General features: G+C 48.8%; 3 protein-coding genes and 1 long non-coding RNA gene across 4 annotated transcripts in view; 2 read left to right on the forward strand and 2 right to left on the reverse strand.

The window, feature by feature from the left end:
* Nucleotides 1-995: 995 nt before the first annotated feature.
* On the reverse strand, nucleotides 996-12,201 carry LOC148683554 (uncharacterized). Its single transcript, XR_015947061.1, has 3 exons — nucleotides 12,124-12,201; nucleotides 9,303-9,385; nucleotides 996-1,129 (listed from the first exon to the last, which is right to left on the reverse strand). It is a non-coding gene; the product is annotated as an uncharacterized LOC148683554 (long non-coding RNA).
* LOC118097268 (uncharacterized protein C2orf72 homolog) lies at nucleotides 3,182-3,868 on the reverse strand. Its single transcript, XM_035139999.1, has one exon. The coding sequence runs from the start codon at nucleotides 3,866-3,868 to the stop codon at nucleotides 3,182-3,184; it is 687 nt and encodes a 228-aa protein (XP_034995890.1).
* LOC132591205 (uncharacterized) lies at nucleotides 6,967-12,115 on the forward strand. The gene is made up of 3 exons (XM_060268583.2): nucleotides 6,967-7,616; nucleotides 9,155-9,311; nucleotides 12,057-12,115. Exons 1-2 carry the CDS (start codon nucleotides 6,995-6,997, stop codon nucleotides 9,265-9,267), a joined length of 735 nt encoding a protein of 244 aa, XP_060124566.1. The 5' UTR covers nucleotides 6,967-6,994; the 3' UTR covers nucleotides 9,268-9,311; nucleotides 12,057-12,115.
* A 2,227-nt stretch (nucleotides 12,202-14,428) lies between the features above and the next one.
* FSIP2 (fibrous sheath interacting protein 2) overlaps nucleotides 14,429-27,708 on the forward strand; it is a 43,566-nt gene continuing 30,286 nt past the window's right edge. The window contains exons 1-13 of the mRNA XM_088658197.1: nucleotides 14,429-14,799; nucleotides 15,367-15,492; nucleotides 16,448-16,609; nucleotides 17,924-18,013; nucleotides 18,529-18,668; nucleotides 19,201-19,345; nucleotides 19,493-19,603; nucleotides 20,970-21,114; nucleotides 21,983-22,087; nucleotides 22,267-22,412; nucleotides 23,548-23,605; nucleotides 25,027-25,755; nucleotides 26,984-27,105. Of these exons, the coding sequence (XP_088514323.1) occupies nucleotides 14,692-14,799; nucleotides 15,367-15,492; nucleotides 16,448-16,609; nucleotides 17,924-18,013; nucleotides 18,529-18,668; nucleotides 19,201-19,345; nucleotides 19,493-19,603; nucleotides 20,970-21,114; nucleotides 21,983-22,087; nucleotides 22,267-22,412; nucleotides 23,548-23,605; nucleotides 25,027-25,755; nucleotides 26,984-27,105 (2,187 nt within the window). The 5' untranslated portion in view covers nucleotides 14,429-14,691. The remainder of the gene's footprint in view (nucleotides 14,800-15,366; nucleotides 15,493-16,447; nucleotides 16,610-17,923; nucleotides 18,014-18,528; nucleotides 18,669-19,200; nucleotides 19,346-19,492; nucleotides 19,604-20,969; nucleotides 21,115-21,982; nucleotides 22,088-22,266; nucleotides 22,413-23,547; nucleotides 23,606-25,026; nucleotides 25,756-26,983; nucleotides 27,106-27,708) is intronic.

The following is a 27,708-nucleotide window of genomic DNA, read 5'->3' on the forward strand; positions in this document are numbered from 1 at the left end:
CTTGCTGCTGTGCCACCGCCTCCCTCAGCCTCATTCGAAATTGAAATTCCCTGGCCAAGGCCGTCAGCGCGGCTCCAGCGCCCCGGCCTCCGCCTGCAGCCCTGCCCCCAGTTTTGACCCTCGGCCAATCGCAGGCTCCAGAACTACTGTCAGTGGTTATTGTCAGCGGCGGCTACGCGGGCCACATGACAAGGTCTGGCGGGCCGGATTAGGCCCCCGGGCCTTGTGTTTGACACCCGTGCTCTAGGATCTTGTCTTGAGCTCCTGCACATCCACATTTACTATCAGTGATAGGTATCTGCTTTATTAGTGTTAAACTTTTCCTGAACATGGAAGCTCCATTTTCAACTGTCCTGGCCAATACTCACTGACAATACTGTACCCATAAATATGTAAAATCAGTTGTTTTCAATCTATCTAAGCTACTGAAACCTAAGAAGTTGCCTCATATTGAGTGAGACCACTGGTCCATCTAACTCAGTATTGTCTGCACGGACTGGCAGTGGCTCTCCAGGGTTCCAGATGGAGGCATGAGCAGCCCGACCTGGAGTTGCTGAACTGGGGATTTCCGCATGCAAAGCAGATTCTTTATCACTCAGCTAAGGTTCTTTCCCTAAGAGTAAAGTAAGATCCTAGTCCTCATGATTCTGGAGAAAGGGCAAATTTAAATAGGAAGATAGGAATCTGCCTTATACCAAATCAGATTAGTCCAGAGATGCCACTGGGGAATGAACCTGCGACTTTCTTCATAGGAAGCTGAAGCTGAACCACTGAGCCAGAAGCCCTTTGCTGGGCATCACCAGACCTTGTGGCAGTGAATCCCACAAGTTATGTGTGCAATCTGGCTGAAGAGCTGCTCTCTTTTGCTCGCCCCATAGGGCTTTTGGATGACGCCCAATGGCTGGCATTCTGAGATGGGCCTGAGTTGAAGTTCTCTTGCTCAAAGCCAACAAGGCTCTTGACAGAGAAAGCCGAAGGAAACACACACCTCAGACAGGCGGCAAGTGCAGGAGTTGCAACACCTCTGGCGGGATCATCCCTTGGTTGTAGGCGTACCACCCTGCTCCGGAAGCCAAGGCAATGAATGTCATCCCCACGAAACTTTTGATGACAAACGAAGTCCACGAACCTGTAATGGTTAGCGAATCCTTAGTGACCTCGGCGTTAGAGGCATCCTCCGGCATACCTGCACAGGAATTCTTGGGTTAACTAGATTGAGGGGGTAGTCCCACTTTCCCATTCCTGTACCCATTCTTAAAAACACACCTCTTATCTACCATTCAGCAAAATTGGCATACCCCTTTTGACCTTTCAGAGGCTCTGAGAACCTCTAAGCCTGTCGTTCCCAAAGCGGGTGGTAGTGCTTCCTGCGGGAGGAATTCCAGGAGGTGGGGTGGCTGAGAGGCAAGGGGGTGGCAATGACCACCAGACTTTGAAAAGATGGTCCCACTGGGAGCTGTGCTTTGCTCCGAGTGCTGAGAGTGTTTGGGGATCCCCTCCTCCCTGCACAGAGCTGCTGTTCCCAGCGTTCCCTGTGAATGAGGGAATTATGGTTGGACTACTCTGAGGATTGTAGCTCTGGGAGGGGAACAGGGGGAGACTTAGAGGTGACATTATAGCCACCTTGAAATATCCAAAGGGTTGTCAAATGGAAGATGGAGCCTGCTTCTTTTCTGCTGATCTGGAGGAGAGAACCCAAACTGGGGGAGGAAAGAGATTCTGACTAAACATTTGGAAGAACTTTTTGACAGTAAGAGCTGTTTGACAGTGGAGTCAAAGATGATGGACTCTCTCTCCTTGGAGGTTTCCAAGCCAATGTTGGATTGTCATCTGTCATGGATGCTTTAGTTGTGCTTCCTCCTTTGCAGCGGGTTGGACTAGATGACACTAGGGGACCCCTTCCAACTCTGCTATCCTGTTGGTCCTAAATTCATCAGTTTTGTTGAATTAATTAAACTACATAATTTGTAATGGATTTTGAATCAATGGGCAATTAATTGCTACGGTTTTGACTTTTATCGCATTCTTATTATCTTCCTTACTGGGTCATGCAAACCACTCTTCTGAACAATGCTTTTCATAGGATTGAGGCAGGGGGCACTGGGGACAAGTTGATGTGATCAAGGGGGCAGCGACCCCAAAAAGTTAGCACTAAGCAGCTTTGAGTCCTAAGGCGGAAAGGAAGTTCCGTTGTCTATCCTTAACCACACAGATCAGGGAGGTCAATATTGGACCTTTGACTTATGCATGGGATTCTGTCTTGTAAGTCACCGTGCATCAGAACTGATCTTGAATCACTGTCTAGTGATCATAGAATCATAGAATTGGAAGGGACCAAAGGGTCATCTAGTCCAACCCCCTGCAATACAGGAATCTTCATGAGCCCAGGAGAGGGGACAAGCCAGGCCTTGTGGGGGAGAGAACAAAGCATGCACCCTGTTCGTTGTTCTGGGGCAGACAAAGTATAGCTGATTGCCTTATGGCAAGTTGGGCCATGGGTCCAACTAGCTCAGTACTGTCTGCACTGACTGGCAGCAGCGGCTCTCCAGATAGTCACAGGTCTTTTCCTGGAGATGCCAGTGGTGATTGAACCTGGCACCTCCTGCATTCTGAGCTACCGCCCCTCAGCTTGGCTAAGCTGGGGGTGAGAAACACAAAGGGCTAGGTTGCTCTCTGTTAAAAACAACAACAATAAAACGATGGTCCTGGTGATTCCCCTAGAAATCTTGCAGGGATCAGTGAATTTGGGACTTCTGTTGGAGTTAAACTGTATCTCCACCTACACTCAGCCTGAATACTTAAGAATTTAAGAGGAGACTGTCTGCTGGCCCCATATTCTTTTCTCACAGCGGCCTAATACCCCTCAGAACCTAGAAATCTAGATAGACTGCCTATGGACCATCCTGCCAATGGCCCATCTAGTCCAACATCTTGTGGCCACAGTGGCCAATCAGATGCCTCTGTTGGGAAACCAGCAAGCAGGACTGGAGCACAAGAGCCCTCTCCCCAGTTTCTGGGGCTTCCAGAAACTGGTACTGTATTCAGAAACAATGCTGCCTCCAACCCTCTATATCTCTGTATCACAAAGTGGCAGGCAACCTCCAGTAGCCTCCTTCCAAGGAAAGGGGCCATGTCACACTAGAGGCCACCACCAGTCAACCTTGGGGGAGCCCCTGCTGCCTTACTGTGCCAGAACCCGGAGCCTCACACCTTTGGTTTTGACCAGGGCTTCAGAAGCCCTGCAAGCTGCCTTCACAATGGCCAGGTTCCCTCGCGGGTGGCCTGGGGTGTAGATCTCTGCTTCCACTTCCACGTCCTCCAGCTCCATTGGGCCGTTTTTGACCTCCTCCGCAGCCTTTCCAGCCTTGCTCTGCTTCTGCGCAGACCCCTTGGGGAAGGCGCCCCGGAGCATGCGCAGCAGCTGGTCGCGGGCGGCCTCCGCCTCCGAAGTCTTGGGGTCCATGACGATGCCCACCAGGGCACAGGGGGACTTCTCGACAAACTTCTTCACCTCCTTGATGACCCTGCGGAGCTCCTTCTGCTTCCCCTGGAGGCAGGAAGCCCGGCAGAGGAAGAAGATCAGCTGGCATTGCGTGCCCCCGATGTTGCAGGTGGTGGCGGCCAGGGGCTCCTTCAAGGAATCACCAGGGTGGATGGGGTAGCAGTTGGTGGTAAAGAGGTCCTTGACAAAGTTGTCCATCATCCCGTGGATGTCCTTGCCTTCCAGCGTCTCCCCAATGAGCAGGACCTCAGGCTGGCCCGCCACCTTCTTGACCAGGACCTGGAGGTCCTTGGAGACCTTGCTCCCGGGCCCTGCAATGCATATTGCTTCGGGAAGCTTCTCGCTGCCCTTCGCCTCCTTGGTCATGTCCTGCCAGCATGGAGTCCCGTGGCCTTCTGCCTTTAGCTAAACCTTGAAGGGCTTCCAGGCCACACGGCCTGCCGATGTCACAATGCCCACCCACACAGATGCAGACAGAGCCTGCAGCAGCCCCTACCTCACACAGCTCAGGAGCATAGTGCTCACTCACTTCATCCCAGGGGGCTGCATCACAGCCTGGAGCTTTCAACTCCACATGTGATTGGTTCAGCAAAAGGCCAGTGGCAGCTGCTACAACCAAGTCCCAGAAGGGGTCCAGGAGAGCTAGGTTTGGAATGTTTATGGCTGATGCTGGAAGCTGGAGACACAGTGGCTTGCTTGCTCTGTGCTGGACCCAAAGCTGTGGCTTGGGGCTTCCCTAGGACCCTAATAGGGAGGCAAGAGTGTTATTGCTGTGAGCCCCTCTAGCCTGTGCTCATATAGACCAACCCCCTGCAATGCAGGAGTCATGGCTGATGAACCCAGACAGATGGCCATCCAACCTCTGCTTTAAAACCTCCAAGGAAGGAGAGTCTACCACCTCCTGAGGGAGTCCGTTCAACTGGCGAACAGCTCTTGCTGTCAGAAAGATGTTTAGTTGGAATCTACTTCCTTGTAACTGGAAGAAATTGGTTCAAGTCCCACCTTTCAGAGTAGGAGTAAAAAAGCTTGCTCCATCTTCCATGTGACAACCCTTGAGTTATTTGAAGATGGGTATCATATCTCTTTTCAGTTTCCTCTTTTCCAGGCTAAACATACGCAGCTCCTTGATCATCATGGTTGCCCTCCTCTGCACACATAGCAGCTCATTAACATCCTTCTTAAATTGTGGCACCCAGAATGGGAGACAGTACTCCAGGTGGGATCTGTCCAGGTTGGATATAACCAGTTTGGTGTAAGACTGTGGCCTGGGAGAGACCAGGGTTCAATTCTCCATTTGGCCATGAAGCTCACTGAGTGACCCTTAAGGGCCAAAAAAAAAAAAAAATCCTTCAGTAGAACCTTAAAGACCAACTAAGTTTTTATTTTGGGTTTATTTTGGGTTTTATTTTGGGTTTTTTATTTTGGGTTTTATTTTATTTATTTATTTATTTATTTATTTATTTATTTAGGGTTTTATTTTATTTTATTCTGTTTCAGTGTATCTGACGAAGTGTGCATGCACACGAAAGCTCATACCAAAATAAAAACTTAGTTGGTCTTTAAGGTGCTACTGAAGGATTTTTTTTAATTTTGCTTCGACTCAGACCAACACGGCTACCTACCTGCCTTAAGGGCCAGTCAGTGCCTCTCAGTGTCATGTTCCTTCCCTGCCTGCCCAGCCAAAGAAGGCCCCTCTCTCCTCCTCCTGCCTGGGCTCCTGCCTTGCAGGCAGCACCAAACCCCCTAAATTGCTGTCCCCATCTCCTGGGTCACTGTCCTGGCTTCCTGCCTCCACCACACACACTTCAGAGCCCTGCCAGTCCCTGACACTCCGCTTAACCTACTGGTAGGTACGTGGGAAGTAAATGAGAGGGAGAGAACCTTGTATACATCACCTTGAGCTCCTTAAAGAAAAAGGTGGGATATAAATGCAACGAAATAATGAAACAATATACCTAGGTGTAAATAAAGTCATACACTCTTAAGACAGCAGTCTCCACTGAGCTTCATTCCCCGGAAACCAAACCATGAGCATGCACAGGAGGAACCCCTGGATTATCTTGCTCAGAAATTGGGGTGCACACATTGGATTTTTTGCAGTAAGGGAAATGATGAGTGTGTGCTGGAAGGTGCGTGACAAAACATCATCTGACGACCTCTCCACAAACCAGAGTATATGCTCAAACAGGAGAAGTTGCAACCTCCTTGCAAAGATTCCTTTCAGATGCCATTTTATTGAGCACTCTTTAGGATTCTGATGCAGCAAAACTTCTGAACATCAGTTGCTGGAAACCGCAGGAAAGGGGAAGTGATCATGCTTGAGTCTTGCTTGCAAATTTCCTTAAGGGATCTGGTTGGCCACTGTGACAATAGGATGCGGGACTAGAAGGACCTCCTTTTGGCCTGATCCAACAGGCCCATATTAGGTTTTTACCGGTATTTATTTGAATGAAGTTTACAGGATTGGGAAAAAAGGCATCATTTCCAGCGCATTTTCCCATTACTTTCCTTATCACCAAAAGTCAGGGTTTTTTGAGCGGGAAGGAGGCAGATGGTTTGTCGCACATGAGCTCCCAATCAACTTCTATTGCACAACATGAATTTGCAAGTACGGTACTGTATGTGACTGAAACCATCAGGAACAACCCATATAGTCTGCCATGGTAAACACACTTACTTGGGAGGAAATGTAAAAAAATATTTATTTTGCAAAATTTATATACTGCTTGATTGTAGCAAAACCTCTAACAGTTTACAAAAAATAAAATAAAATAATCAATAAAAGAAATGACACATTTAAAAATAAATTAAGAACAAAAAGAGATTAAACCACATCGACATCTACGTGCCTGCCTGGATTGGTTTGCTTAAACAAAAATGTTTCTCCTGTCAGCAACTGTACTGTAGCACTTTGCACTCACTGGAGCTTCTGGGTCATGAAGCACAAGGGAAGCCCCACACAGAACGCAGTGCAGTAATCCAGTTTTGAGACCCTCAGTACCTGCACTACTGAGCTCTGTAGGACTTTCTTTCTAGTAAACATGCCTGCATTGAGCAGTGTCAGTTAAAGAGTTGTTCTCCTTTCTTTCGCGAAAGGCCACGAGCGCTAGAATGAGAGCGGAGGGCCGTGCATTCCCAAATGGACTTGGTGCCAAGAAGGCTGACTGACGTCCCACTTTCTTCGTCCCGGTCGCTTTTCTCTCCAAGCCTCGAAAGCTTTTGAGGAGGCAACAACCTTGGCCAAAATTCTTGCACGCCTGCTTGGGCGCACCGAAAAACAGGGGTCTCGCCAAATGCGCCCAGGGCGCACGCATCTAGCCGGTGTGCCCAGGGCGCACGGGCAGCCAGGCCAAGCGCGCGGCGTTTCGTGGGCACACGCAGCAGCAGTGGCAGCAGCAAGGACCCCCTACGCGAGGAGGGAGGGATTGTGACACTGTGGCGAGTGGCGCCCGGCCCGTCGGGAGGGGCCACCAGCAGCTGGAGCCGGGCGGAATGGAGAGGAAAGAGCAGCGGGGCGGAGGACGGCGGACCGACGCCCATCAGGAGCCGTGCGAGGGCGACCCCGGGGGCACGGTGGTGCAGCGAACGCAAGTGGTGCTCCTGGCCGGCGAGCCGTGGGGGGCCGAGAGCGGCCAGCAGGTCCTCAGCTCCTTCGCGCACCACGTGCTGCCCAAAACGAGTGGTGGCCCCCAAGAGGCCCCTGGTGCCGAGTCCACCGCGAACACCCAGCAGCAGCAGCAACAGCAGCAGCAGCAGCAGCTGGGCACTCAGTTGCCGCCGTGCACTTCCTCGGTCGCGCCGTCGGGGCAGCTGACTTTCTTCTTGTGCCGGGCGGCGTCGCTGCGGGAGCGGGCGGCGCGGCTGAGGGAGGTACTGCAGGGCGTGCGGGACCAGAACCGCGGCGCGCCAGCCGCCCTGGTGGGCGTAATTGTGCAGCCGCGGCCCGAGGAGGAGCACGAAGCCCTGAGTCGCCTAGAGGAGCTGCTCCGCGAGGTCTTCGAAGTCGAGGGCGTCTGCCCTATGGAGATCCACACGGCAGTTTTTGCTCCTGGCCGGCCCCACGGCGCCCTCGAGCTTCGGCGCGTCAGGGGCCACGTCGCCACCAAGCGAACGCGTGAGTAGGGGTCGGGAGGCGATCTGGGTATGCTCGGGGGCGCTCTTCGCCGCTTTTAGAACCCCGTCGCTGCGCAAGCCTCCTGCTGTGGCACAAGGTGCCTCTGGGCTTGTGCGGAGGGCCAGCCAGCCCTTGCAAAGCCCCATCCTGTTTCCATACTAACCAGCAAGTGCCAATGGCTAGTTTTGCCCTCCTTCCCCGCAAGGCTTGTTTACTTGCAATATGATGGAGGAGAGTCTTTCTGCCAGTGAGATTTAGGGGGAGCGGGGAACACTCCGGGTATGCTCAGGGGCACTCTTCATCACTTGCAACAGCGGAGGCTGAAATCAAATCCTCAGTGGCTGCTCAGGCTTGATATGGGCTTAGCTCCTGCTGTGGCACAAGCTGCTTCTGGGCATGTGCAGAGTGGCAACCATCCCTTGCAAGGCCCCTTCCACTAGCTATTTTAGTCCTCCCTCCCCCTAAGTCTTATTTGCTTGGCACATTTATTTATTACATTAATATACCACCTTTCCCCCCAAGGAGTGTAAGGTGGTGTTGTACTGTACCTGGTTCTCCTCCCCCTCCCCATTTCATCCCCACAACAACCCTGTGAAGTAGGTTAGGCTGAGAGATGTTGAAGGGCCCGTTGTCACCTGGTGAGCTTCCTTTCCAAGTGGGGATTCGAATCCAAGCCTCTCGTCATAAGCCAACCACCAGCTCTCAGGATGAAAGGGGAGAGTCTTTCTGACATGATTTTTTTTGGGGGGGAGGAGGGGGAGAGAGAGAGGAAAGGAGGCTTCAGGGTCTGGTCCTGCAACTCCCAAGCAGTTGTGAGACACCTCCCCCACACACACCTGTACTCCTGAACCAGCTTGAATGTTCCCCTCTGGGGCTGAAAAGTGGGCTACTGCTCAATCTGGTGGCTTGCTACTAGCTGCGTGGGAGAGGAGTCACTCTGTGCGTGCCCAGATACTCTTCTTCAGTATCATTTCCTGTGTTGCAGAAGAATCAGTGTCAACACCCAGCAGCCATGGGCAAGGCATCCCAGCACTGACACATGACCTTGCACCTCCTTAAAAAAAAAAAGGCCAAGGGAGTCTGTTCCACTTTCAAACAGCTCTTGCCCTCAGAAAGTTGTTCCAGGTTAATGAAGGCTGGTGTGGCTGTTCCTTCTCTTGAGGCCTGTATGCAAGCAAATCCCCTGCTCAGAGCATTGCCAGGAATGTTTATGCTGGGATTTGTTTTCTGCTTTGATTTCCTGTTCTGGGCTTCTTTATATATTTTCATGTTTTCCTGCTTGTGAGCTGCCCAGAGGATGCTGTTAATGGGCATCATATGGGCAATGTTATAAGATAAATTGCAACCTCTTACCCCGCTGTATAAGAAAAGTCTAATCATGCGACAGTGACATGACAGCATCTGCCTCCATCTCCCTCTGTGGTTTCCCTCAGGGGCAAACTGTAGTGTCCTTGGGGGCGGAGACTTCTTTGCAAAGTGCGATGCACATTTATGGTGCTGTAGAAAGGAATTGTTTGTTTTTTCCCTCCACCCTCAAGAGAGCGAAACTTGGACAGACAAATCAAGGTTTATTCAGTTGTTGGGAGCTGCGCTGTCTTTCGGAACAATGGCCTACGGGGGCTATTACTTCTACCACCACCCGCCAATCTAAAGCCTTCTACTCTGCCAGGACTTCTCCCTCCTTACCTGGTTAAGGTGCGTATCAAGGGGGTGATGATCTTCTGCTCCCAGGGTTAGCACGGGCATAGCCATGGGGGCAGCTGACCTCCCTAAATCAAGTAAATAAATAAAAATAGGAATAATCAGAATAATTGAATTGTAATTCTTGCTGAGGTCATTTGGATGATGTTGTGATGCAACATTCTAGTGACGCAACTGGCAATTAGACTGGACGATAGGCGTAGTTCCACAAACTGACCAATCACATTGCAGGTAGCTCCGTTCTGGAAGTTTCTCATAGTTTCCAGCATTTTCTCCTGAGAACGCGCACCTGCAGGGCCTTGTCTAGTTTCTAAACAACTGGAAGGTTCCCACAGGCTATTTATGCCCCCTAAATTAAATCCTGGCTACACTCATGAGGGTTCGAGCTAATAATAATAATAATACAGTAATAATAATTTATTTATATGCCTCCCATCTGACTGGGTTGCCTGTGCCACTCTGGGTGGCTTCAACCAATTAAAATGTCAAAAACAGTAAAACATCAAGTATTAAAAACTTCCCTATACGGGGCTGCCTTTCAGATGTCTTCTAAAAGTCTAATAGTTGTTTATTTCCTTGACATCTGATGGGGAGAGCATTCCACAGGGCGGGCACCACCACCGAGAAGGCCCTCTGCCTGGTTCCCTGTAACCTCACTTTTCACAGTGAGGGAACCGCCAGAAGGCCCTCGGAGCTGGACCTCAGTGTCTGGGCTGAACGATGGGGGTGGAGGCTGTCCTTCCGGCTAAGGTGAGGGAATAAAGGCAGATTCACGCAGCTTGTAGCTCAGAAGCGGAGAAGCCCCGAAGGAACCTTCTGATTTGGTCCACTAGGATGTTTGCCCCCCAAACCACACACTCCTTCCTCAAAGTGAGCTCCCAATTGTTCCTTTGCAAGCGGAGCTCGCTTACTATCAGCTGATTGACACCGACAGTGAGCCCTTCTGGGATTACCCACCAGGAACTCCCTAGTGCAGCCAAGGGGCTCGCTGTCAGTGTCAAACAGCTGAATGGTGCTGAAAGAAAGTCCCTTTGAGGGCACAAAGCTGATTTGCGTCAGCTTCAAAGGAGTCTGCTTTGCTTGCAGGCAATCTGAGAAAGCAGGGCATGCAACTAGTCCCTTTGAAGGCATGCCCTGGATGGCTGCAGGATACAGTCCTCAGGCAATCCCGCTCATAAGAGGAGCCCTGTAGCTGGATCAGGCCAAAGGGGGCCCATCTAGTCCAGCTTCCTGTTTTCACAGGGGCCAACCAGATGCTTCTTCTGGGAAGCCCCCAAGCAGGAACCAAGTGCAACAGCATTTGAGTGCCAGTGGTGTTGGAAGTGGCAGGCACAAGAGGCTGTGCCCATTTGGGGTGATGATCCCCACGTCTGTGGAACACCCTAAAGTCCAAAAGATGCATATCTTCCTAGCCATGTGGAAATTAGGACCTCTTTATAAGCGTGATGGGCTGGAGATATATACCGGTAAATCCAGATCTTATTTTGGGTTTAACATGAGAGATCGGATGGCTGTTGATTATATTTTCTGGCGCTGAGTTCTGACATTAAAAAAAAATCTTGTTTTTAACTGAGATCATTGCATCAGCTTGAGATAATATAAGCTGTCCTGAGGGTTTCTAAGCAGCCAGATAGTGGGACGCTCCTTTTGCACATAATGAAATGGAAAAGTCAGAAAAGTTGCAGTAATGTGTTGGCACCACCCTTTGACATGTTGCTTGCAGGAACACAAGAACCCTAGTGTGTTCGATCAAAGGAAGTCCCCCAGTAAGGGAAGGCCCGTAGCTCAGGGGCAGAGCCCCTGCCTTGCATGCAGAAGGTCCCCGGTTCAATGCCCCAAAGCATCTCTAAGGGTAGGGCTGGGAATGTTCCCCACCTGAAACCCCAAGTGCTTCTGCCCTACTCAGTTAGATGGATCAAGGGTCTCACTCGATATAAGGCAACTTCTTATGTTCCAATTTAATACATTCCTTTATTCAGAACCATGTGGACTAGAATCTTACCTTGTGGAAAGGGAGTAGCTCAGTGGCAGAGCACACACTTTGCATACAGCAGGTCCCAGGGTCAATCCCAGGAATATCTCCATGTAAGGCTGGGAATGTTTCCTGCCTAAAACCCTGGAGAACTGCTGCCGGTCAGTGCAGACGGTACTAAGCTAGATGGAAGAATGGTCATATTCTGTATCTCATCTACACCTGCAGATAGTAGATTTTAGATGTGGAATATAAATCTACCAAAATAATTTTCTTAATTCACCCAAATCCTTATTGCAAGTTAATTACTGTACTGGAAATCTAAGTAAGCAATTGTATGAACTTGTTAGTTTTTGTTAGACATTATTGCTGTTTCTATTAGATGTATTGTATTATTAGTAACTGTAAGTTTTAAAAACAGTTTGTAATGTTGCATTTTAAATTGTTGTAACCTGCCCAGGTACCCTAGTGTGAAGGGCAGATCAGTAATAATAATAATAATAATAATAATAATAATAATAATAATAATAATAATGTATTGTGACAATGAGGCATGCATATGGGTGATCATTTTGTACTTTTCTGTTGTGGACCACCCTGGGCTGTCTGGATGAAAGGTGGTATACTAATGTAATAAACAATGGCCATAATATAACTCTGTCTTTGTATCTGTTAATAATTCTCTCTATTAATATTTGCCCTTGAATTGTTGCCTTTGTCCCCTGCTCCTAACGTGGTGCTTGCATTTCCCTCCCCTCCCCCCACAGGTCTCGTGCTCATCTGGATTTTCAGCTGTCACCCAGAATAAAAATGTACAAAACCGAAAGGTCTGACCTTGTCTGCATAGGCCAGGGATCAGGAACCTCCTCCTGCAGCAGTTCCCTTGTGGACAACCTTCCATGTGCCAAAGGTGGGCGGGGCCAGAGGTAAAAGTGGGTGGAGCACAGGTGTGACGCTTGGCCTTTTTACGGCAGGCTGCATTCCAGCCGCGGAACAGTCTGAGGGTTCTACTCCTCTCTCCAACCTCCACCTGGGATGTGAACAAGGGGTAGCAGCATCACAGGGGCAGCAGCATCACAGCATATTTCTGCCCTCTTTAGCCCTGCCTGGCTGGGATGTGTCATTGGACCATAGCTGTCAAGTTTTCCCTTTTCTCACGAGGAAGCCTATTCTGCGTAAGGGAATTTCCCTTTAAAAAAGGGAGAACTGGACACATCCCAGCTAGGCAGGGCTAGATAGGGCAGAAAGAGGCTGCATTCACAGGGTCGTTTATTCCATTTCCCCGACTTCCCCCTAACTCTTAATTTCCACATCATATTGGAGCTTTCGCACAATGGAAAATGGCACATGTTTCAGTGCTCATTTCCACGTAATTGGCATTATGTATCTTAACACTTGCAAAGCACTTAACACTTTGCTAACTGCTGCCCATGCATTAAAGGATAAGACAATCCTTAGCTGCAAGCTCACGATGAAACAGACGCAACACAAAAGGAAAAAGGAATGGGGAGGGTAGAGGAAATCAAACACTGCTGCTCCTACTCTGGTTTCCCCCTTGCCGTTACGATCTTCCTGAGAGACAGGGGATGCAGCCCCACAGACAAAAAGTGGGGCAACTGAGAAGGTGGGGGTGGAAAGGGAACCATTTGAGAGGGAGGAGGAAAATAGAATGTCCTGGAGGGAGGCAAGGGAGAAAGAAGTGTGAAACCGCAAGTACTGTATGAGGACAGAAAGGGAGAATAGGCATACATATCAAATACCAGGAAATGGCAAAATGGCATAATTTTTTTCATATATTTTGCCCGCTCCTCCAACCACCACCTGATCACAGATCTCATCTATCTCTGTTAACAAAACCATGTAAATCAGGGATCTGGTGCATTGCAGCAAGACCGTGGTACGAAACCATCCACAGATTCTTACGGATCCTCATAGGATGTGTTTGTATTTTTATGAGAGATCTTTGCAAAGTCGTCACCCTTTGAAAAGCTGCCACTGTTGTGCCCTAAGATGCACCCTGCAATTTGTTGCTGGTTTTAAGGAGTTGTTTTAACTGATAATTTTGTGGTTTCATTTTCTTCATAAACCGCTTTGAGGTGGTTGGGTGTTGTTGTTTTTTTAACAATCAGGCAGTGTATAAATTTTATGAAACAAGCAAACAAGCACATCAGGCTTGCCCTTCTATCCATTTGTTCCACCATCCCCCTTTCTAAAGGTATTCTGAGACCAGTGATCATCATCACATACTGGGACATTCAATTCCTCCTGCTCACTGCGTAGCATGGGAAGAACCATCTCTTCCTTTCCGTGATCAATACGTGTACTGTAGGAGACTTTCAGCATGCAGCGCCCAATCTGCAAGAGACATGATGTCCACAGAGGTATCCTGACTGTTATAAGTGGTGCCACTAGTCCTCATGAGTCCTCAGGGTAGAGTAGTGTTACACACCAAGCCAATCTCTGGGCGGTAAGAAAACCCAGGGTTTCCAGGTACAGTCGTACCTTGGAAGCCAAACGGAATCCATTCCGGAAGTCCGTTTGACTTCCCAAACGTTCGGAAACCAAAGCGCAGCTTCTGATTGGCTGCAGGAAGCTCCCGCAGCCAATCGGAAGCCGCGGAAGACCCGTCGGACGTTCGGCTTCCAAAAATAGTTCGCAAACCGGAGCACTCACTTCCAGGTTTGCGGTGTTCGGGAGCCAAAACCTTCGAGAACTAAGCTGTTTGAAAACCAAGGTACGACTGTACTTACCCAGGGTTTGGTTTCCGTGGGGAAAAAGTCAGCAGAGACTGGGGTGTCCTTAGGCTATATGCTCTTATTTACACATATATACAACACATAGAAAACTAAATAGGCCCAGGAAGCAGGATTTCAAGACAAATCTTGTCGAAAGCTTGGCAGATCTGTGGCGTTAGTGTCCATCATAAGATGATGCTAATATTACTGTATTTACTTGGACTTGGTTTTTTTTTTAAACCCATGTGCAGCTGCATTCATTCCACGTGCCTGTTTTATAGTTTAGTTTCTCAACTTTGAATTTTTTTAATCTGTTGTTATAACTGTTCTCTCTCTGTTCTGGTATACATTATAAAATGAAACAAATATATTTGCAAAATAATAATAATAATCCCCGTGTTTAGCAAAGCAAGCCTGCTAGCATCCTCTGTGGTGCAGAGGTGAGTGAGCTTTGGAGTCATTAAGAATCCGGACAGCAACGGTGGATTCCAGCGCCGGATTTCCCCCTTTCAGAACGGAACATCAAAGATCTTGAGAGCTCCACAGAGAACTGCTGGTGGAACTCCCCTGTTGCTAACAATGTCCCGGAGAGTTCTAGAAGGCCTATGTGGAGGTGGCAGTTGGAGGCCGTGTCCTCTGAGGGCAACAACCCAGACTGAACCTCAAGATGACGTACCCCAACCGAGGGCTGCTGAAGGCAGCCATGGGACATTACCTGACCGAGAGCGCCCGGACGGCGCTCGAAGCAATGGAACCGGACGAAGACGTTGTAGACGTGAGTGCTGAGGCCACCCTCTTTTGAAGCTGCAGTCAGGGGGGGGGAACCAGAGACAAATGCAAGCTGGGGAGGGGAAATCTCTGACTCGTGTTCCTAGGTTAGAAAACAGGGTCCACCTGTCCACATTCTGGGACCTAAGATCAATCTGCTTCTGGGGGAGGTTTGCTCTGTGTCCCACCAACCCAGCCAGAATCCCCCAACCTGATGCCTGGGGCTGATGGGAATGGGAGTCTAAAAGGTCTGAAGGATGCCAGGCTAAGGGCTGGCCAGCCTAGGCCACTGACTTTCTGAGCACAAAGCTGTTTGGCCTATCCCATGCCCAATACACCGGGCTATGCAGCAGAAGAAACACATGTGCTTGAAAATAAGTTACCGGAACCTTGCGGTGTGCTTCTGGAGCTGCAGTTGTGTGAAGCAATTGGCAGTACCACGCACACACTGGCGAGGCGTGGGTTTTTTGTTGCATCCTCAAGAGATCTTTCTGAAGAAACCCTGAAGTGAATGGGCAACTGCAGCAACTGGTCTCCTCTCCCTGCTGACACGCGGATGTTTTGTGTCTTCCAGGTAGGGCCTGGGAAGCAGATGCCAGCCGTGGGACCCAACCAGATCCTGGACATGCCACTCTTTACCAAGATCCCTTTCCTGCCAGGCTCAAACACTATGTTCTACAGGACCAATTTGGGTGAAAAGGTGAACAGAGGACGTCTGCACATGCGCACACAGTCACATTTTTAAAAGGCGGGACTAAAACATCCCATCCCACCCCCACCCCCACCACATGGACGAGACCACAGATAATTTAAATCCCAAAGCCTGACTGAGGGGGCGGGGAATGGCCCAGTACCTAAAGATGTTTAATGATGGCTTCAGGTGAAGTTCCCTGGTGGAAAGTGTTCCGCAAAAGGGGAGCCACTGCTGAAAAGGCTATGCTCCAGTCCTAGACAATAAAGCATTCCAAATAGGCATTGCAGTTAGTCCTGTGGAACCAGCAATGCACCTGGAACTGTGTTGACCCACCCCCCCGCTTCAAAGCAAGGCTCCCCAGTCAGTCGCCCTCCAGTTGCTCTTGGAATACAACTCCTGACATCCAGGCCAGCTGCAGCTGGTGGGAGTTGTAGTCCACAAGCGTCTGGAGGCTCAACAGCTTGGGAAGAAGGCCGCCTCGGAGTCTGAGAGATCCTTTGTTAGGATCATAGAACTGTAGAGTCGGAAGGTACCCCAAGGGCCATCTAGTACAACCCCCTGCAATGCTGGAATCTCCACTAAAGCATCCCTGACAGATGGCCACCCCACCTCTGCTTAAAAGCTTCCAAGGACAGAGAGTCCACAACCTCCAGAGGGAGTCCATTCCACTGTCGAACAGACCTTGCTGTCAGAAAGTTCTTCCTGATATTTGAATAGAATGTCCTGTCTCATTCCCTGACCCTTTTTGATGTATTGCTGTAACAGGAGGGGCTATATTTGATGTATTGATGTAACAGGAGGGGCTATTGTTTTGGTTTTGTTTGGTTTTTATCGTGCATCTTGTGTGTGTTTTATCTTGTGTTTTTATGCTGCGAACCTGAGATCTTCGGATGAAGGGTAGTATAGGAATAATAATAATAATAATAATAATAATAATAATAATAATAATAATAATCCCCAGCTTTACCAGCCATCTGCCACTTTTGACCTTAACGACCCATACTGCAAACTCATGGCACCCAGCTATAAGAGCCTCCATGACCCACACCTACGTGCCTACTACAAGCGGAAAGACAACCTGCGGAGGCTCAAAAAGGCAGGCCAGATCACTGACAAGAACAAGGCAAGTTGAGCTGATTCAGGCATTGATGCCCCTACATCCCTGTGCTTTTCTAGTGAGACAATCAGGATGGCAAAATGACAGCCATAAAAAAACACAACCCATGCCAAAAACTTTTTTTTTTACAAGGCTATCAAATGGGACGCAGGTGGCGCTGTGGGTTAAACCACAGAGCCTAGGATCAGAAGGTCAGCGGTTCGAATCCCCGCGACGGGGTGAGCTCCCGTTGCTCGGTCAAAGCTCCTGCCAACCTAGCAGTTCAAAAGCACGCCAAAGTGCAAGTAGATAAATCGGTACCGCTACAGCGGGGAAGGTAAACGGCGTTTCCGTGTGCTGCTCTGGTTCGCCAGAAGCGGCTTTGCCATGCTGGCCACATGACCTGGAAGCTGTACACCGGCTCCCTTGGCCTATAGAGCGAGATGAGCGCCGCAACCCCAGAGTCGGTCACGACTGGACCTAATGGTCAGGGGTCCTGTTCCCTTTACGTTTATCAACAAACAACACCATTGATGTCACCTCCAAACAGCCTAGAAGTCATATTAAAAAGCTGCAAATCCTATAGAAAAAATTAATGTTTTAAAGGAGCAGGGCTATAGCATATTCAGGTAGGGTTGTGAGAGACTCTGTACTTGTAACCCCACAGAGCTGCTGCCAGCCAGTGTGGGCCACACAGAGCTAGGTGGATTGATAGGCAGCTTCCTGTGTTTATATGTATATATGTCTTCTCTCCAGAGCCATGAAGGCTAGAATCTTAGGGGAAGGACTGTAGCTTCTGAGTAAACAGATTTCAGACAGGGACTTGGGATGTCGGCACTGTTGGTGGGGAGCATGGAAGTACAGAGAGGGCTCTTGAACCTTTTCCCATGGTGGGTCAGAGATGGAAAGAAGATAAAGTCCCTACCAGAGAAGAATAGCAGATTAAGTTGTTGGATTATGCAGAAATGGCTAAAATGACCAGATGAGTCAGAAATCAGGAGGACCAAAATTTTAATAAGGAATAGGGAAAATTTATAATTTATCTTAAAAACCATCTTAAACAGCTAACATCGTTAGTAGGATTGGAATAACGTAGTTTAATGGTGGATTTTGGACATAATGGAGATGTAAAAGATCTGGATTATCATAAAATGTGCAGGAGAAAATAATTAACAATAGGACCCACAAGGGGGAGGAGGGAAGTCCATGAGATTCTTTGGAATCTTGTTTTTATGTTGTACGTTGGATATGTGCTTGTAAAACTTTAATCTGAAAAACCAAATAAATAATTCTTTAAAAAGAACCTTTCCCAGGGATGCCTGACTCCTTTTTGCCTCCTAGGTGGTGTGCACCCTGAAGGAATTCAACGAATACAGGCAGTACCTGACCTCCCTCAAGCTGGAGTTTGAGAAACACTACATCAGAGAACAGGCAAGTCTTGGGACCATTTTTTTGGTCTCCTTCTGCCTCTGCTCAGCTGCTACAAACAAAGAGCATATTGCGAACTTGATAAAAAGCATGACTTCCTGCCTAACCTACCTCACAGGGTTGTTGTGAGGATAAAATGTGGACGGGAGAACCACATGAACCATCTTGGGCTCCTGATGTATATTGTGCTTTGTTTGGTCAGAATTGAGTATACGCTTCCAGAGTTAACACCAAATACATTACCTCTGGTAAATGAGCCACAGTAGCCGCTGGACGGCCATGGAAATTTGTGTCCCGGGCTTTTTAGATCCGTCTACCCCATGTACTGCTATCTGAAACACAAGGGGCGCATTGGTTGCCAGATGTGAAAAATATTGGCATTGTTTTAAGCTCTCCTACCCCACTAAATTGGTCTGACGCGTTTCTCTGCTCACCCGACCCCAAGTGACGACTTGCTGGCAGCAATGTCCCAAGCAAAAGCCCTAATTCCCACATCCCTCTAATCCTCTGAATTCCAGAAAATGCTTGAGAAGCAGATCACCAAGCTCCAAGACACTCAGCATCTTCCGGAGGCTGCCGACACGTCGAAATATCGGGACTGGATGCTGAAAGAGGAGAGGCCCACGATACAGGAGCAGGAGACCGTGATGAGGAACAGGTGCCCAAAGGAGATGGGTAGGGGGAGGAGTCTTGAGGGCATTTTTGCACATGAGGTCTAAAGCGGACCTTTGTGCGGTTTGCAGAATGACACCACAAAGCCAGCCTGCCCTGCTTGGGCCTGGTGCTCCTTTGAAGCCTCTCTTGCAATCCTATTTCTGCATAAACAGCTAGAAAGAACAGGAATTAAAAGCAGGAGAAATGGGCCGAAATGAAATGCAAGTCGTAAGCGTTGGAAGGGACCACAAGAGTCATCTAGACCAACCTCCTGTGTTGCAGGAATCTTTTGCTCAAAGTGGGACTCGAACCTACAACCAGTCAATCTCTTACCCTTCCACAAATTGGTGTGGGGCCACCAGAGGGCATGCGGGGAGGGGAGGGGAATGAGCTTTCAGCTTTACATCAAGTTGCCAGACCCCCATGGCTTACCTGAAGTCCCCAGGTTAGCCGAGAAACTTAAGCGAAGAAGAGGAAACGGGGTGAGGTTCAGCCAAGCCATTCTAATCGATCCTTTGCCTTTTCCCTTCAAAAAGATATTTAGAGTTGATTAACCAGGAGCTGGAAAAACTGGAGCAGCTGGCAGAAGAGAACCGACAACTCGCCTTGGCTCAGGACGACAAAAAGATTCAAGGCTTGGAAAAACGCAAGCAGCTGCTCCTACGGAAGAAAATGGAAGAGGTAACCACAAAGGGAAGCTGGAACAGGAGGTGGCGCCCATCCCTGGGGTTGCTGGGAGTTGGGTCCCCTTTGCCGTTTTAGACCCAGCTGAAAACAGGCACAGCAGAGAAACAGGTGACCAGCGGCTGATGAGTCTTTGTTTCCCAGGAATGGAGGAAGAAGGAAATGCTGCTTCTGATGAAGATCGGTGACGACGTTAAACGGGAAGCAAGGATCGAAGAGCAGAGGAGGAAGAGCAAGGAAGACAAGCTGAAAAAGGTAAGTGGAAGAGGGGCAGGGAAGGCGGCTGCAGCTGTGTGGGTCTTGGCTGGCTCCTGAGCGGTCATGGTAGGGTGCCACTATCTCAGCAGGAAGGAGGTTCCGCGCAGCATTCCATCTATGTAGTTTTATATTACCCAGAAGTTCCCATCCTCCTAGCCAAGACCCTTCCCTAATGCTTACTCAGCAGCAACCTTTATTTAGCAAAGGCCCCCCTGCAATGTTAGTTAAAAGTTTATTCCTTTTTTCAAAAACAATATGATATTCATTTATATGCATTTCAGTAGTAATTTAACAATAATTCAGACATTTCAAATATCGACTCCCTTCCTCCTTTTTCTGCGATTCGTTAATTTTTTAATCATTATTCCCTGCATATTCTAAGTTATATGAAATCATTCTTTTATTCATCTGTTTTCATATATCTATATTTTTAAAACTGTAGGTTATTACAATAGCCCTGCCAATGTTTTTATCTGCTTGCAATTTGTTTGTAAATATTCAATGTACCATTTCCATTCCTTCATAAAAAGTTTGTTATCCTGATTTATTATTCTTCCAGTAAGTTTTGCCATTTCTGCATAGTCCATAAGTTTTTGTATCCATTCTTCTTTTGTCAGAAAAAAAAGTTTATTCCTTGTACTTCCTATCAAGCATGGAGTACAGAGTTGTCCCTTAAGCGTCCTTCAATTAGTCAGTTCCTGTTCATTATAAAAAAATTCCTTCAGTAGCACCTATTTTGTAATTTTTTTATTTTGCTTCGACTCAGACCAACACGGCTACTTACCTGTTCATTATGTAGGGAGTGTTTTAATTACTGGCTTCCTTTTACTTGCTCCCCTTTGATAGCAGAATTGCTCTGTTTAGACTGGAGAAATTAGCAATTCATCACAGAAAACGGACAGATGCTGCCGATGCCCAGTTCATAGGGGCAAAATCTGGCAAATCATAGAATAGTTGGGTCGTCTCTAGTCCAACCCCCTGCAATGCAAGAACATGCAGCAGGGGATTGAACCTGCAACCTTGGAGTTGTTGGCACCATACTCTAACCAACTGAGCTATCCAGCTGATCATAATTGGGCAGTTGCCTAATAACTTGGTCTGTTGGGTTTTTTGTGTGTATGTGTTCCAGCTAGGCATGCTTAGTGACCCCCCTCACCCCCAGCCTGAAAAGAGGTGAGGCATGCAAACGAAAAATTCTCTCATGCTGCTTCTGAGTGTCTGTGGTGCAAACTGAAAGGGGAAGTGCCTTTGCCAGTTTGGGGGTCCCCCCCAGCACCTCCCCTTGGATCCAGAATGATGAGAGAAGGACCCTGGAATGAATCCCGAAACAGTGTCGAGGCCCTGCCCTTTTTGCACCCTGCAGAAACAGAGCATGCTGGAGAAGAAGATGGCTCACCACTTGAGGAAGCTGCAGGAACGCTTCCAGAGAGAAGGCTTCCTGCTCCCTGCTGACAAGATGGTCCACGCGATGGACACCGGAGATCGGCGACCCCCAGCTAAAAAACAAGGTACATGGCCAGGAACGGCTTTCATGGAATGACCTCTTGCTGTGCTCTCTCTCTCTCCCCTACTTCCTCTTTCTCCTGGGATGCTTTCAAGTCTCCCTAGGGCTCCCCTGGACAAACCATTTTTTGAGCCCCGATCCTGATTTTCTCACTCAAGGCTTATGTGTACGTTAAGCTATGTCCTCTCTTTATCCATTCCGGTTTGTTTGTTTCCTCACTTTCCTGGCTGCAAAGAATCCGCCGCTGTTGTCTTTAAGTAGATTTGTTGCGCTACTTTTAAGAACTTTTGCAGCTGTTCCCTGTTGCTGGTTACTCTTTCTTTTCTTGCCTTATTATTTATTTCATAAAATTTATAACCGCTTGATTGTAAAAAAAAACAACTCCCTCAAAGCAAAATAAAAAAATTCCTTCAGTAGCACCTTAAAGACCAACTAAGTTTTTATTTTGGTATGCAGTTTGCAAAAAAGGTGAAATGGTAAGATTTTCAACAAGGAAAATCAACAACATGTTGAATTTAAACTGCGTGCCTTTGTTTGGATTGATAAACTGCTGAGAGAGTTCCCCTGAAATATGAAACCCAGTGCTTTTTTTTTCCAGGGGGGGGGGATGCAGGGGTACGCATACCCCTAAACATTTTGTCAATCGAAGTTTGGCCTCATTGAGGGGCAGTATTTCAATATGAGTAGGAAAATGAGAGTACCCCTAAACATTTTTAAGGGAAAAAAGCACTATCCATGACTAAAATAAAATACATTTCCTGCACATCAAATGCAGAGGCTAAACGCCACATTCAGGGGCTTTTCTGCTCCGCCATAGGCACCTCAGCTATTTTAGAGGCTGACTATGATTATGATTATGGTTATGATTAAAGACTCCTCCTTGCCCAAGACAAGCACCTCGGAGGCCAGTAAGAGCTCAACAATAGAGAGGAAATCCACCAGCCTCATGGACAAGAAAGGACCAGAGCTTCAAAAAGGTACCTTCTGCTTTTTGGGGGGGGGTGCGAGAAAAGGAACTGGGAGCAGAGTCGAGGCTAGCCCCCACCCCCCAAGAAAGGCGAATGGTGTGCTTCACACTTGTCCAAAGCCCCCTGCCCGTTGCCCATCTTGCAAGGCCATTCACACCCGCCTCTTCTCCTTCTCTGACCTATCCCAGTTTCAGGAGGAAGCACCAGTGGGAACAGGCTGGGGAGCCAATTGTCTACTGCCAAAGGGAAGAATGGGGCTAAGCAGTCCATGACAACCCTCTTATCCCTGCCCAATGCAGAGGAAGCCGCTAGCAAGTTTGGCACATCCCTGGAGGTGAGTAGACCTGGGGTCAGAATCCAGGGGCCGAGTTGTGCTCGAAAGGCCGCCGACCCAGGGAGAGGGCAGCTGGCCTGGCTCTATGAGGGCCCTATACAGTGGTGCCTCGACTTACGAATTTAATCCGTTCCGAAGGCACCTTCGTAAGTCGAAAAATTTGTAAGTCGAAAAACGCCATTGGAAACGCGATTTCCCATAGGAATGCATTGAAAATGGAAAAATTTGTAAGTCGAAGCAGCCCTTTCTAGAAATTCGTAAGTTGAAAAATCCCTATCTAAAACCGCCGCGTTTTTTTCCGGATGTCGAGACATTCGTAAGCGCGCGGCCATTATCCCCATTCATAAATTGAAAAATTCGGTTGTCGAGTCATTCGTAAGTTGAGGTACCACTGTATGTTGGAAACAGTCAACAAACATTTAAAATGCATGCAGCGATGGCCACTAGTTTAGAGGGCTTATGAAAGAGGATTGGACAAAATAATGGCATGGAGGTTTTGTTCTGCCTCCAGAATAAATCCGAATTACCAGTCTCTGGGGACCTGCAAACTGCTTTTACGTATTGTTGTTGTTGTTTAGTCGTTTAGTCGTATCCGACTCTTCGTGACCCCATGGACCATAGCACGCCAGGCACTCCTGTCTTGCACTGCCTCCCGCAGTTTGGTCAAACTCATGTTCGTAGCTTCGAGAACACTGTCCAACCATCTTGTCCTCTGTCGTCCCCTTCTCCTTGTGCCCTCCATCTTTCCCAACATCAGGGTCTTTTCCAAGGATTCTTCTCTTCTCATGAGGTGGCCAAAGTATTGGAGCCTCAGCTTTTACGTATTAATATGTGGCATATAAATCTTGCCAAATAAAGAGTGGGGGAAATATGCTCTCCTTCCCCAGTGCTACCTGGAGATGCTATTGGGGGTTGAACTGGCCCTCTTTTGCATGCAATGCAGGAGTTGTTCCATCAGGCCATTCAGCAGGGCCCCTCCCAGGGAAAAAATGTGCTGGACTGGAGGGTTCTTGAGACTCATCCAGCATGGCTCTTTCTGTGCTCCCAGAGGGAGGTTGGGGGCCTATTGCAGCCTAGTTCCAACCCAAATGAGTCTGTTAAAATGCCTGCCTTTTGTATTGCTTTTGCTTCGCAGCAAGAAGGTGCTGTTAGTGAGAGAGACCTACAGAAGGATGGTCTTGAATTGGAGCCAGGTGAGAGGCTCTTCCTGGTCTCATTCTGCAAGTGGGATGAGGGTGCAGGGTATGGTCTGTGGGATTTTCAGTGTCTTTTGCTGAAACATTGGGAGTACTTGGTTTTATTTCGGGGGGCAGGGATAAGGGCTCAAAGAGCTGGGATATTCTTGAACTGATTGATTCATGGGTTGCCAGCGCAGCATCTCTGAGTACAGATGCACCCCCAAAAGCCACGCCTGGTGCTCATTGGGCAAAAGCCAGCGTGGTGTGATGGCTTAGGGCAGGCATCCCCAAACTTCGGCCCTCCAGATGTTTTGGACTACAATTCCCAACTTCCCCGACCACTGGTCCTGTTAGCTAGGGATCATGGGAATTGTAGGACAAAACATCTGGAGGGCCGCAGTTTGGGGATGCCTGGCTTAGGGTATTGGACTTGTTGGCTGGCAAGCAAAATATAGCTATATAAAAGGAGAATTCCTGGATGCTAAGATCCAAGTTTGGGGTGAGTACTCTTTGGTGAGAGAAGCCCAGCAGAAATTTAAAATCACAAAACATGCTGCAAGCTAAAACATGGAAATATAGGCTGTTATACCTTTAAAATACGCCCTTCTGAGTTCCAAAATAGTCCTCTCTTCCCCTGGCATAGTAAAAGACCACACATTCAGTTGGTTAAAAACTGTTTCCTTACAAATTCTCCAAATGTCAGATTCATGTGCTTTTTCACACAGCAGGCAGAAAACACAGACAATAAAACTTGGCTTAGTTACACAGTGGTGAAACTCCCTAGGGTGATATTGGGGGCCAGTCACTGACCCTCTCAGCCTAGTCTCCATCACAGGATCATTGTGGAGATTTAATGAGTTAGGGGGAATATCCGTTGGGAAACTAAAATTAGGTATAAAAGAAGAATTCCCTGGATGCCAAGTTCCATGTTTGGGGCAAGTACTCTGGTGAGAGAACCCCAGCCGAGATTTAAAATCACTGAATATGCAGCAAAGCAAAGTGTGGAAATATAGGCTGTTAGAACTTTATAATGTGCCCTTTAAAATTCCTTCCAAAGTTCCCACTCCCCCAGCAGGAAATAATATGAAACCATACAGTAAAATCATAAGAAATTAAAAACAACAAGCAAAAGAATTAAAAAACAAACATCAGTAGACCATTGTGGGAGATGTATGCTTAATTGGACTGGTGAAATAAAAAAGTTGTCATCAGGCATTTAAAAGGTTGGCACAGAAGCTGCCTGTTGGACAGGGGTCGGTGACACCAAAGGCTTGGCTTGTGCAGTTTGTTTACATTTTCAGGTTCAGTACTTAAAAACAAGTCACCAAAATCTCCAGCTGTCATTTATTTATTGCCTGCCCTTCACCCTACTGTCCCAGGGCAGCTCCCAACATTAAAACTCACCCATCTTAGATGTCTCCTTTTGTCCTGTGCAGTAGGTGGAGCCATCCCTGTTGCAGACGGCGGCAGCAGCAAAGTTTCCTTCAGCTCCGCCAGAGACCTCGCATCGCTGACCAGTAACACCAACCCACCGACAGAGATTGCCTCCAGTGTCGCAGAAAGCATGAATGATAAACTCATGCCCTCTGTCTCTGGCGGAGTCATCAGCAATGAGGGTGGCGAGGGTGGTGAGGGTGGCGAGGGTGGCGTGTCAGGCTGTGGATCAGCCGGTTGCGGAAGCAAGGGGTCCTGCTGCGGATCGGCCGGTTGCGGAAGCAAGGGGTCCTGTTGCGGATCAGGCGGTTGCGGAAGCAAGGGGTGCTGCAGCGGATCAGGCGGTTGCGGAAGCAAGGGGTGCTGCAGCGGATCAGGCGGTTGCGGAAGCAAGGGGTGCTGCAGCGGATCAGGCGGTTGCGGAAGCAAGGGGTGCTGCAGCGGATCAGGCGGTTGCGGAAGCAAGGGGTCCTGCTGCGGATCGGCCGGTTGCGGAAGCAAGGGGTCCTGCTGCGGATCGGCCGGTTGCGGAAGCAAGGAGTCCTGCTGCGGATCGGCCGGTTGCGGAAGCAAGGGGTCCTGCTGCGGATCGGCCGGTTGCGGAAGCAACAAGTCTGGCTTTGGCTCAGGCCGATTGTACAGGCATAGTGGGAAAGTGACCGGCGGCTATGATTCCAGTGGCGGCAGCAGCGGCAAGCACGGAGGCAGCGGCGGCAAGGTCCCCGCCGACGGTAAGTTTAATGGCTTGATGGAAAGGTAAAGGTAAAGGGGCCCATGACCATCTGGTCCAGTCGTGTCCGACTCTGGGGTTGCGGTGCTCATCTCGCTCTATAGGCCGAGGGAGCCGGCGTTTGCCCGCAGACAGCTTCCAGGTCATGTGGCCAGCATGACAAAGCTGCTTCTGGCGAACCAGAGCAGCGCATGGAAACCCTGTTTACCTTCCCACTGGAGTGGTCCCTATTTATCTACTTGCACTTTGATGTGCTTTCGAACTGCTAGGTGGGCAGGAGCTGGAACCGAGCAACGGGAGGTCACACCATTGCAGGGATTCAAACCACCGACCTTCTGATCAGCAAGCCCTAGACTCTGTGGCAGGGTCAAAGCTTGACATGAAATATACAGAGCAGGGAGGAAAGTTGCAGAGCAGATTCTGTGTGCTTGCAAAAGTTTCTGTTTTCCAGGTTTTTAAACACCCAGGGAGCTTCCCTGAGTGTGGAAGAATCCCTGTTCTAGATTGCCAAGCTCTTACCCACAGACTGGCACTGGAGCAGAAGCAGGGGACATAGTTAGCCCATCGCTGCCACACAGCTTTATGTGAGGCAACACACCTTATGCACATGCAGAAGATAAGGAGAACCTGCTGGATCAGGCCAATGTCTCATCTAGCCCAGAATCCTGCTCTCACAGTGGTCAGCTGGATGCTAAAGTGGGAAGCCCTCGAGGAATACCTGAGTGCAACAGCACTCTCTGCTTTTAAATCACTGCAACTGTCAGGGACTGGCTAGACAAAGAGGAGTAGCTGGAGACACCAGCCGGGGAAGCCCCAGTGGAGGAAAGCTTAGACCCCAAGGATTGGTGGTGGGACACCAAGGAGAGGTCAGAGGGAGAAGAGTGGGATGCTGAAGGGGCAGCAGGCTCGAGCAGGGACAATTCACAGGCTAAACTCACTACTGGTCTTCCAGCTGTGCTGAACAGAAAGCAACAAAACCACTAAGCTCTGCAAACAGGAATCTTTTAATTAACATTGAAGAGGACCATTGCTGAGCAGGTCTTACTTAACAGTAAATATGAAAGCTGGATCTTTGGCATGGGGAGATATTGATCTTGGAAAGCAACCCTAGAGTTGCAGCCTCAGTGGCAGGGTGCCAGTGGAGCGCTTGGGTGGGCAAGGAGCCAGGGTCAAGGTTTTCCAGATCTCTGTGCCTCAAATGCCAGTTATGCCTCCCCCTTTCATTCTAGGAGTGTCCATTCGATCATCATCGAAGCCTTCCAACAAAGCCAACGTCTCTTCAGGCACCCCCCATCATACTGTTAACGAGGGCTCTGGCAAAGGGAGGCAGAAGAAGCGAGCAACCTTAATGGTACATGGTTGAAATGCTCAACGGAAAAAAAGTTAAAAGCGGCCCAAAGGAAGTAGCATCAGGCTCAAAATGGGTTGGGAGTTGCTAGGGTTTGTGGGGGGGGGGGAGAGTGGAACAGATCAGGACCCTGGACAGCTCCCCATGAGATCTGCTGGCTGATCTATGGGAGATGTTGTCTCAACCAAGGACCAGAGACACCTGAAGGTTCAAGGAAGCTGGCAATACCTTTTTTCCCAGTGGCTCCACCCCACCTGGGAGGCCGTCTACAGTCCTTAAAGGGTCCACAGCTTATTTTTCAGAGCCAGTGAGGCATAGTGGTTTGAGTGCTGGACTAGGACTTGGGAGAGACCAGGGTTCAAATGCCTCAGTCAGCCACAAAGCCCACAGGGTGTTGTTACCTTGGGATTCAGTCACTGCCTCCCAGCCTAGTCTACCTTACAGAGTTGTTGCGAGGATAAAAATTTAGAGGAGGGGAACCATGTACACCACTTTGGGCTCCCTGGAGGAAAAGAGGAAGATATAAAGGGATTCCTCAAACTTTGGGGTGGTTTAAAATTCATCTGGCAAAGTCGCAGGAGACTCTCAACAGATGCTAACAAATAC

This window comes from Zootoca vivipara, chromosome 14 (assembly GCF_965207765.1).
Source record: "Zootoca vivipara chromosome 14, rZooViv2.hap1.1, whole genome shotgun sequence".
Lineage (NCBI taxonomy): Eukaryota > Metazoa > Chordata > Lepidosauria > Squamata > Lacertidae > Zootoca > Zootoca vivipara.

What these genes read in the sequence shown, in the direction of transcription:
- LOC118097268 (XM_035139999.1), bottom strand. Translation starts at nt 3,868, where the DNA reads ATGACCAAGGAGGCGAAGGGCAGCGAGAAGCTTCCCGAAGCAATATGC.
- LOC132591205 (XM_060268583.2), top strand. Translation starts at nt 6,995, where the DNA reads ATGGAGAGGAAAGAGCAGCGGGGCGGAGGACGGCGGACCGACGCCCAT. An exon ending in CGTCGCCACCAAGCGAACGC is followed by an intron (nt 7,617 to 9,154) that starts GTGAGTAGGGGT and finishes TCCACCCTCAAG; the next exon opens with AGAGCGAAACTTGGACAGAC.